This window comes from Thamnophis sirtalis, unplaced genomic scaffold, assembly GCF_051295495.1.
Source record: "Thamnophis sirtalis isolate CommonGarterSnake01/CBP01778 unplaced genomic scaffold, rThaSir2_p1.2 scaffold_2, whole genome shotgun sequence".
Taxonomy (NCBI): Eukaryota; Metazoa; Chordata; class Lepidosauria; order Squamata; family Natricidae; genus Thamnophis; species Thamnophis sirtalis.
Window position 1 is genome coordinate 83,647,549 of NW_028261382.1, and position 10,740 is coordinate 83,658,288.

Genomic DNA, 10,740 nt, shown 5'->3' on the forward strand with positions numbered 1-10,740 from the left:
TTAATTGAGTAAATTAAAAACTTTTAATTTAAACCTAAGGAAAATGCCATGTGTTAACCAATTCTGGGGAAAGGAGGCATGTTTAAAATACACTATCAACAAGATGGGATCAGGTAGGCGAATGTCATCTTCAAATTGTTATTAAGTTTTGGAGTCTTTTCAAGTAAGTAGCAGACTGCTTCTACATTCATACTGTATATGTGGGAGAAGATCAGGCAGAGATGGGCAGTAGAGTTAAATGTATCATCGGTTTAGAACAGGGGTGAAATCCAGCAGGTTCTGACAGGTTCTGGAGAACCGGTAGCAGAAATTTTGAGTAGTTCAGAGAACGAGCAAATGCCACCTCTGACTGGCCCCAGAGTGGGGTGGGAATGGAGATTTTGCAGTATCCTTCCCCTGCTATGCCCACCAAGCCACACCCACCAAGCCACACCACACCCATCAAGCCATGCCCACAGAACCAGTAGTAAAAAAAATTGAATTTCACCACTGGTTTAGAGTTCTTGGGTTGCCACCAAAGATCCAAGTCCACTCCTCCTTCAATTCTGTTGACCCTTATCTAGTGCCAATTTAATGATGACCATTAATTAAACCACTGGAGGAGAGCCTAATGCTGGGAACGATTGAGGGCAAAAGAAGAAAGGGATGACAAAGAATGAGGTGGCTGGATGGAGTCACTGAAGCAATAGGTGTGAGCTTATATAGACTCCAGAGGATAGTAGAGGACAGAAAGGCCTGGAGGAACGTTGTCCATGGGGTCATAACGGGGCGGATGCAACTTCACAATTAACAACAACAACACTAATTGACCAGACTCTTGTGTATAGATCTGAACAAATCTTCTATGTTTCAACTTTATGAATGATCCTTCCTGTTTGCACTGAACATTACTTCAAATCTCTGGGGTTAAAAAAACCTTAAAACAAATGGTTGTAGACACTTCTTAAAGAAAGAAGACTTTATTTGTATAGTAAATGTCTTTTTCTTTCTTCTGACTGCTAATCCTTTGAGATTTTGGTAGAACAGATTTCACTACGTTTGTTAGGTCTTTGAATAAAATGTTATATGGAACAAGGCAAAAGAGTTGATCAGAAGAGAGGAGCTCAAAATTAGCGGGTGGCCGAGCAATCACAAACCTGTTTTGGAGAAAAGTCACCAATAAAACAGAAATCAATTAAAAACAATAGCTGTATTGGTCATGAAGAAAAAAAACAAATTTATAAAACAATACTTTTATTAGAGCAACTAACATACAAAGTCACTGTATTCAAAGACCTGAATACTTACATAACATGGAAGGGAAAGAAAGAAGTTAACAAACAGAAATTTAATTCATTTTACAGAATAATGATTTCTTAGATCAGTGTTTCTCAACCTTGGCCACTTGAAGATGTCTGGACTTCAACTCCCAGAATTCCCCAGCCAGTATTCGCTGGCTGGGGAATTCTGGGAGTTGAAGTCCAGACATCTTCAAGTGGCCAAGGTTGAGAAACACTGTCTTAGATTAAATTTTTAAAAAAGCACCTTATACTGGTTCCTCTCATTGACAAGTTAAATGGTACAATATCTTGGAGAGTAACAGAATTGGTTTTTAAATAAGACATTGATGATGAGCAGCTTTTATGGAATAATAATGCCATAGTTTTCAACAACAACAATAGTAGTAGATTAGCAAATAAGCCAAAAAATAGATAAATCCTAAACTTACATCAGTAACTTTGCTTAACTCATGTGGAAAAAAACTTGAAAGGATGTTAGGAGAAAATGTAGCAACATTTGGCAGGGCTATAAGGCATCTTGTGTTAATGTCATATGCTCTGAGTTATTTCTCAATTGGAAGTTGTCTTTGGTTAATGGAATAATATAAGAATTCTTGCTCTCTATGAACGAGAAGGTTACAGATTCAGCCTCTGACTTATATTACTAAGAAAACTGTGGTGTGTCAACTCCAGTGATGGATGCTAAAGTCTCAACAGATCTGGAAGATACTCCCTCAAGGAAGTCTCAACCATGTAGTTGAGAGGTCTGGTCCATTTTGTAGATATCTATACCAGTGGTTCTCAAGCTGTGGTTTTTAGACTTAAGTCTTGGTGGTCTATGGACATGGTAAGAGTAAAGAAAAGATTGAGAACCATGATCTGTTCCAGGGTTGTCAAACTCAAGGCCGAGGGGCCAGTTCCAGCCCATGGGGTGTTTCAATCTGGCCCATAGGGCCCTGGAAACACTGAAGGCCTGGCCTGCAGTGCCTCTGCCAGTAAAATGGAGCTTAAGATGGCCATACATGGTCCTCCCAAGCTTTGTTTTTGCTGGCAGAGAGTTGCAGGAGGCCGTTGCAGCAGAAAATGGAGCTCAGGAACCCGTTTTCGCTGGCAGAGTGCTTGGGCTACCATAGGCAACCCTGACACGAGTGACATCAAGCAGGCCACACCCACACTGGCCCAGCCCAGAAGCCTGAGGTCAAACACAATTTTTTAATGTGGCCCTCAATGAAATTGAATTTGACACCCCTGATCTATACTGTTATATTATATATATTTTATTTACCCTAGTAGCCAACTAGAGAGTCTCCAGGAAAAGATCCCAATCAGGGCATCAAGAATTTCCTCCTTCTGTTTCTCCCAAGCAAGAAACACTCATTTGGAGTCTTCCACCTCACTGTCACAGCTAAAAATCACCAAGACTCGCTATCTGTACATTTATCTCACTACCTTTTAAAACCAATTGAGCCAGCAGTCACCATTGCATCGCATGACAACTCCATATATTAATTATAATTGTAGTACAAGATGCGCTGAATGAAATGGGTGTAAAAGAGGATTGAACAGAGAACAATAAAACTCATATGACAAAAGAAAGCTCATTACTTCATTGCTACTCCCCAATCCTGTCCTTTAATGATGATTTTTCATTGTATTATGCATCCCCAAAGCTACTTTTCAAAATACAAACTCCATATAGTTTCTGAAATATTATTGAACATGCCAATATTTTATTGCTGTGTATGCAGGTAGATAGCTAAATCTTTATGAAAAAAATTCAATTTAACTATACTTTCCTGATTTCATATGGATTGGGGTGAGGTTTCAGGCGATAGATACCTAAGCAAAGAATTCCATACATATCAAGGGCTTTAATGAACACATCACCGAAGAAGAGCTGCAAAACAAGAAAACACTTTTGATTCTATATCAGCATTCTTGATTAACGGAAGACCCATAAACTAAAAGTAAGAAGATCATAGCTCAAAAAAAGGTGGGTTTCCCACATCACTTCTTGGGAAAATAGCAAGCGGAAAATTATTTCCAGCTATTTCCATGTTTCTGTAGATATTTCCAATGTGATACTTTTATTTAAAAAAATAGATATTTTGAAGGTATGGTACATGATAAAACACACAGTTTTTTGGATCCATAAATATGGGGCTGAATAGAATTTACAACTGGCCTAGGAATTTTTTTTTTTGTAAAGTCAGAAATAGAATTGGCAGTTTCTAGTAACTCTTTTATGCAAAGAATTCAGACGTGGAATGCTGAGCAGAATGAATCCACAGAAATATCAAGAAAGAGAGGATAATCTATCCATCTTTAGAGCTGTGTCTGATTAGTTCACACTTTATGTTTACAAAATTATTCCATCCAATGAAGGAATCACAATGAAAACTTAGTAACATACCGTATATACTCAAGTATAAGCCGAGTTTTTCAGCCCACTTTTTGGCTGAAAAAAAGCCGCCTCGGCTTATACTCGAGTCAGTGAAAAATTTGCCCGAAATGGAGGAGAAAAAGGGGCGGGGCCATGCCGCTGGGTGACGCTCGTGAATGGCCCGGCGCCCCTGTGAGTTTCCCCTCCCTCTGTGTCAGTTTGCCGCGCAGCGCGCACCGCACCATCCCCCCTCCTCACGTTCTAATGTAATGCAGGGCTGTCTTACGATTCCCCTTCCTCCCCCTCCTGCCGCTCTGCAACGATGTCCCACCTCCTCCTTGTTATGGCAAGCAGCCACATAACGATGTCCCAGAGCTAGTTTACTGTTTTTCTTTGAAATAAATATTCAAAAACATTATTGGTATCTATTTTTATTTTTGAAATTTACCAGTAGCTGCTGCATTTCCCACCCTAGGCTTATACTCGAGTCAATAACTTTTCCAGTTTTTTGTGGTAAAATTAGGTGCCTCGGCTTATATTCGGGCCGGCCTATACTCGAGTATATACGGTATATTGGGGTTGCTTACACTGTCCTAGAGCTGGCAATAATTCAATTCATGTCCTTTATCAAACAATGGACTTTATAAAGAAATATTAGAAAGGTATCATATTTTCCTTCTAAACAGGTGAACAGTGCATTCTTACCTATACCACTGCCACTGATCATCTGTAAAAGCAGCTGTTCATTTGCCAGCTATTTTTCTCATGTATCATACTTATCATACTCAGATAGATATAGTGTGGAGACCCACTGAAGATATCTTGCGTAAGAACAATTGAAAAGTTGTGGCCAATACAAATAGAGATGACTTTTCCTTTTCAAATGCAGGTCATTTTATACACATGTATAAAATAACCTTGATGGAAGCTTTGTTTATTGGCTACAGTATAATGTTCTAAATGTGAATCTTGATTTCAATGTTCTGTTTAGGATCAGCTTGGCAACATTCAAGTATGTCATCTAGAGCCACATAATAAGAGTTAACTCATGACTATCAAATGCTTAGCTTTCTAACTCATTAGACAATTATCCGAGAGAGCAAAATGGATTAGCTTGAATTAAATCAGCTGGCATCTAACAAAACTTACCCGCAGCCCTTCCATTAACTCTGGATCATCTACTAATGTTAAAAGAGCCAGTTTACATCTATTTCTAAGTCCCAAGAACAAGGCATTGTTATGATTGCTAGTCAGTGAACTCCCCTCTTCCAAATATTCTTCAAGGTCTGGGCTGGTCCCACCTGTCACCAGCGTCTGAAGCAAGGCCAGCACATGGTAATTATGGTAGGTCTGCAATGAGAAATAATAGATGATGAAAAAAAAAACATTTGTGCCAATCGGATAAGAGAAAGATTTTGCAAACACTGTTAACCCAGAATTAAATGACCAGGCTGTAAAATTTGCCTGATTGGCCAATCCCTTTCATATTGATTTGACTGCAAAGAAATCCGCAAATATGCACCTTCTTTTTTTTTTTAAAGATATGTATTAGCAAAATCAGGGTGTGGACATCTAGTTATGTCAGGCATGAAGAATAAGGACCTCTTATTAAGTTCCTATTAAGCTGATTTATTGCTTATGGGTATACGGAAGAATATAGTCAACTAATAGCACTAGATAAAAGTCAACTGAATTCAAGGGGGCTGGACTTGGATCACTTGTGGGAACATAATGACGCCAGACTGATTGCTCTCTTGACTCTGTCCCCTATCTCTGCCTCTCCTTCTTCTATAAGATGTCACTTAGCACATTGCAAACCCTGTTGGAAAGCATTATATATGCCTAACAGAGAAAGAGTCATATTTTCCAATCTTCCATTTCTTCTTTACATGTTTTTTTCTGTTCTTCTGAGAAACTAAGAGCACCTTGCAAGTAGCTGCCCCTGATTTTTGATTCTTACAGTCAATCAATAAATCTCTTATCATGGTCACAGACCAGAATTAAAATATTGAAATAAAATAAAATAAAATAGAACGGAATAAGGACTAGAGGGTGATATGACAGCAAAGTACCAATCTCTAAGGGGCTGCCACAAAGAAGAGGAGATCAACCTTTTCTCCAAAGCACCTGAAGGTAGGACAAGAAACAATGGATGGAAACTAATCAAGGAGAGAACAAACCTAGAACTAAGCAGGAATTTCCTGACAATGTGCTCCAACACTGGAGGATTTTTAAGGGCAGGTTGGATAATCATTTGTCTGAAATGGTATAGGTTTCCTGCCAGAGCAGGAGGTTGGACTAGAAGACCTCCAAGCTCCCTTCTAACTCTGTTATGCTGTTAAAACACAATAGTATAGTATAATTAGTGGTAAGATCATTAATGATCAGCAAATCTGTCTAATTTTACAGACAGTATAGCAGAATTTAACTATATTCAAGGACACTGTATCATACTTATGTGCTAGTAACAGAGGTACATAAAAGATGAGAATTTCCTGGTATTGTACCAGGCCAGGAGTTATAAAATGGGTCCATAAATCCTTATAGAGGATACAATATAACAGGATATGAGTTGTGGTTTCAATGACCTCTTGTTCATAGGGACACTATCTCAGCTCATATGGGACTGCTTTGTATTGGCCCTCCAGAATGTGTATGGAGACAGCATTACAACATGTTAGAGTTGCTGCTCTCCAAAATTTAAGAAGAGATATATAAGTATCTCACTCATTTATGAAGTGGGGGGGGGGGAGCTTGACTGCTCAAGAAAACATTCTTATTCTTAACAATAGCAATCTTGTAAGGTAAGATGGTCTGTTACTGCCTTAAACTATTACCCAGTGGTAAGTCAAGTAAGGCATTAAAACTGGGTTCCTTCTGTTCTTATCCAACTGTACTGTTTTAAATAAGCCAGCATTTTGAAAGGGGAGTCTTTACTGAATTAGGAAAATCAAATAATTCATTTGAACTGTTTCCTACCCTGCTGCTAAAAACATAGTCAGCTATGATCATATTCCAATTGTGTTGAAAGCATTTTTCATCTATTTAGCATACACAATAAGCCCAACTGAGTTGAATCTTGAAATCTCAGACCAATGTTTTGATTATTAATAAGAAAATAGAAGCAAGCTGGTGAGCAGTTTTGAGAATGCAACACAATTTAATTTGGATGAATGGGTAACTACAATTACTCCAGAAAATTCATGTTGACTTTACTTCTCCATACCTCATTTTTATATTTTGTAAATGTGAATAAAAAAGTTGGAAACCTTCTTGTTCTGAGATGTGCATATTATAATAAAGTTACTCAAACCATGCCATTTCTGAATTATTTTTAGATCTATCAGACTGTTCTCCACAAGTTTCCAGCAAACATATTTTGTGATTCTAGCTGTACTTCTTGAATTGAAAGACTTTGTGTGTTGAAATGAGTCCATAACACAATGAACATGTTGCATACAAATGCACCTATTAAATGTGAAATGCAATACCTTCAACTATACAAATACTTAGCCATGGTTTATGGGTTCTCTCTGGTTAAGGGACTGGTATTTCAATTTAATACAAGACCGAGAAACTATAGTTCCAAATTTTAGTTAGCGCTAGCAAAACTTTATGACTAATACAGATCGAGATGTCATATTTAGCTACAATGAAGAGCATGTGAGATTGGGGTATGATAGTTTATGCCATGGTTGTCAAACTGGCAGCTCACAGGCTGGATGCATCATGTGCAGGCCACGCCCACCCAAGCTCTGTGAAGGGGGAAAATGCCACAAAACATCATGTGATGACAACATGACGTCGCAAGTTTGACACCCGTGGTATATGGTTTTCAGGTTGATTAACCAGAGAAATTAAACATGTTGGACAATACACTTGTTTCATTGCACAATAACTGCAGATTTCCATAACACTGCAATAAGGTTTTGAGTACTGTTCCAATCAACGAGAAAGGATAAGGATAGAGCAGACAATAAGTTTGCCTTTGTCTGTGAAGACGTAGGCCATTTTGGTGAGTAGTGCTCCATTAATCCAACAGCTGTATCAGCATTTTTAAAGATGGAATTATCTAATATTATCCTGAGCACTAGGTCAGGTTTATCTTGCTCAAAAAGAATTGTCATTTTACATACTTAGCTTTATAGGGCTGAGCTCTTTAATATTTCTTGGCTACATTTCTTTTTTTAACATCAAAAGGATTGTTGCATTCTCTGACTTGGAAAAAAAATGGAAGGATTTGTGTGTCACCTGTGTCTCTCTGTATTTTATTTGCTGAGTTAAATACATCATTGGAGTTTTCAGAATAAAAAGGAAGACAAGTAGAGAGAGATCGCTTTCTATCAGAATATCCCTGCAATTTATTTATTCAAAGTTCAACATAGGGTTCCTAACTTGCAGCTGTAGCAGACTTCTTCAAAGTTGCTGCTGCTGATTATTATTATTTGGTAACCAAAGAGGACAATTATAAAGGATATGGGGATTAATCATGATTCAAATTAATTAAATTAGAATCATAGAATTATAGAGTTCGAAGGGAATTTGGAGGTCTTTAGACCAATCCCCTGACCAAGAAAGGAGACCTTAAGTTATCCTGGACAAAGGCTGTACAATGTTTTCTTGAAAACCTCCAGTAATGCAGCACCCACAACTCCATAAGGCAAGCTCTTCACCCGATTAATTGTTCTCACCGTCAAGAAATTTCTACTTAGTTCTTAGGTTGGATCTCTCTGATAAGTTTCCATCCTTTATTTTTTTGTCCTGCCCTCAGGTGCTCTGGAGAATGGACTGAACCTCACTGTGACAGTCCTTCAGTGGTGGGTTTCAAAAATTGTTCGAACCTACTCTGTGGGTGTGGCCTCCTTTGTGGGAGTGGCTTGCCGCCCATGTGACCGGATGGGAGTGGCTTGCCACCTATGTGACCGGATATGAAGATGCCGACGACACTTGACAGAACCACCTTAAATTACCTCACACACAGCACAGGCATGCACAAGAATATGATGTAAACTTGTTTTTTAAAAGGCATCTTTGGTTTGCGTTAAAACAACTTCAACACATGCAATGTTCTGATTGCACCACAAATGCAGCAGTCATCCTTACCTTTCACAGAGGCACTGAGTTTTATAAATATGAGCATGATAGTGTAGAATAATCATATCCAAGGACCAGTGGTGGGTTTCAAAATTTTTGGAACCTCTTCTGTAGGTGTGGCCTGCTTTCCGGGTCCACTGGTGGAACCTCTTCTAACTGGTTTGGTAGATTTAACGAATCGGTTCTACCTAATAGGTGCAAACTGGTAGGAACCCACCTCTGCAGTCCCCCAAGTATTGGAAATCAGCTATCAGGTTACCGCAATCCTAGTTCTCTTAATTAAGCTAGATTAAATCAAATTAAATTAAATCAAATCCATTTTTGTCCTGCCTGCATATAATTTTTTTTGCAAAATGGTACATTACCTAAAAGTAAGTTGTAGCCCTGACCAAAAAGTTGTCCATCATTGCTTTAATATATTCAAAAAAGTACTTTATTAGAATGGCAAGAATTGCATTCTTACTTACAGTCATAATATGTTGAGGAAGAGAAAGAGCTATTTACTAATTAAAACACTGTAAAATGGCCATTGTACCAGTATATCATCAACATTCTTGTTGAATTATATTTTAGCAATGCTCAAGAAAGCCTTGTAAATTCCAACATAAATAACTTTTTAAATTATTGCTAGGTAGTGTTTTACCAATAAATATCCATCATTCTGAGAGTTTCTAAAAAAATTGGAATTGTTGCCATATGTTGCCTACTGTATACATTTCACATGCAACTATTTTGAATATTGTTTTGCTTTGTAACGACCTAATTAGAATTTTTTGCATGCAACTCCCTTAAATATACCCCTTTTTGTTTGAATGCTTTGAGCTGAGACATATTGAGAGAAAAATGCCAGTGATTCTATGATTTCATTTCAGTCTATTCCATGACAGAATTTTGGCAGCTGATGCTCTTTCTCCTGAAAAGATATTTAACAGTTTTCATTTACATTTCTAGTGAAAGCCTAGCAAAATTATACATTACCCAATTCTGGTGGTTCTCAGTAGACAATCATACTGTGATAAAATCCATAACATAAACTTTGCATGAACTACATGAAGAAATATGTTCTGAGAGTCTTCCTAATTTGTATTAAAAAAAGAAACCAGTCTCAAATCCAGTGGCAGTTTAACCTATAATGTTGGTTTGACCAGACAAAAATTGTACTGTTGACGTTAGATGTATGTCTGATGGATTCAGCAAAGCACACCCAGTTAATGACCAACAGTGGAAAGAGAACAATCAAGGACTGGCCCAAAGGTGGTAAAAAAGGCAACTGGACTTGCTTGGGTTTTTTCCCTTAAAAAGTTTAGCTTCTCATCCAAGAAACATCTTTAGTTCTAACTGCATGGTAGGAAATGGGAAGGATTTATATTCTTTGCAGTCATCTGGCCGTTAGTTCTCCGAGAGACATTGAGGCCCTTTGGGGATTTATATTCCAATCTTCCCATTCTCCATCATGCAGTTAGAACTGAAGAAGCTTCTTGGATGAAAAACAAAATGTTTTCAAAGAAAAGGAAAGTTGACCTTTTTGCAAAAGCACTTTTGGGACAACCATGATCTGAATGACTGAGGATTGGGTTGGAAAACCTGCTTATTCCCTTAGGTAGATACTTGGACCTGAAATGCAAATTTTTCAGCTCTGTGTTCTGAGTTTCCAAGAAATTGGCAACTCTTAATTCAGTGACAGCTCATAACCCATATATTCTCCAGCTCAGAAGGAAGTGTTGACACTTAAGTTACCTAATTTAGAATCAATTTATAAAGTCAAGGGATGCCCTAGAAGCTCTGTCATAGTATAGCTTGCCTCGGCATAGCTCTTTAGATGAAAACGAACACCAGGGAAGACATACTATAAAGAAGATGTTGATGTTGAGCCAATAACTAGTCCAACAACTTCAGCTCTGGACTAATAATTCCTGATTTAGACCATAAGCTTCATCTATTCAACTCTCATCAATTTCTGAAACAGAAATAAGAATATTTACCTAAGTTGAGAAAAACTGAACT

The 10,740-nt window shown here is 37.9% G+C and overlaps 1 protein-coding gene across 1 annotated transcript in view; it reads right to left on the reverse strand.

Moving 5' to 3' along the window:
• Positions 1–943: 943 nt before the first annotated feature.
• Positions 944–10,740, reverse strand: part of KCNU1 (potassium calcium-activated channel subfamily U member 1) — a 91,451-nt gene continuing 81,654 nt past the window's right edge. Inside the window, exons 22-25 of the mRNA XM_087703504.1 lie at positions 4,792–4,992; positions 3,052–3,156; positions 2,784–2,791; positions 944–1,136 (exon numbers count right to left, since the gene is read on the reverse strand). Of these exons, the coding sequence (XP_087559630.1) occupies positions 944–1,136; positions 2,784–2,791; positions 3,052–3,156; positions 4,792–4,992 (507 nt within the window). The remainder of the gene's footprint in view (positions 1,137–2,783; positions 2,792–3,051; positions 3,157–4,791; positions 4,993–10,740) is intronic.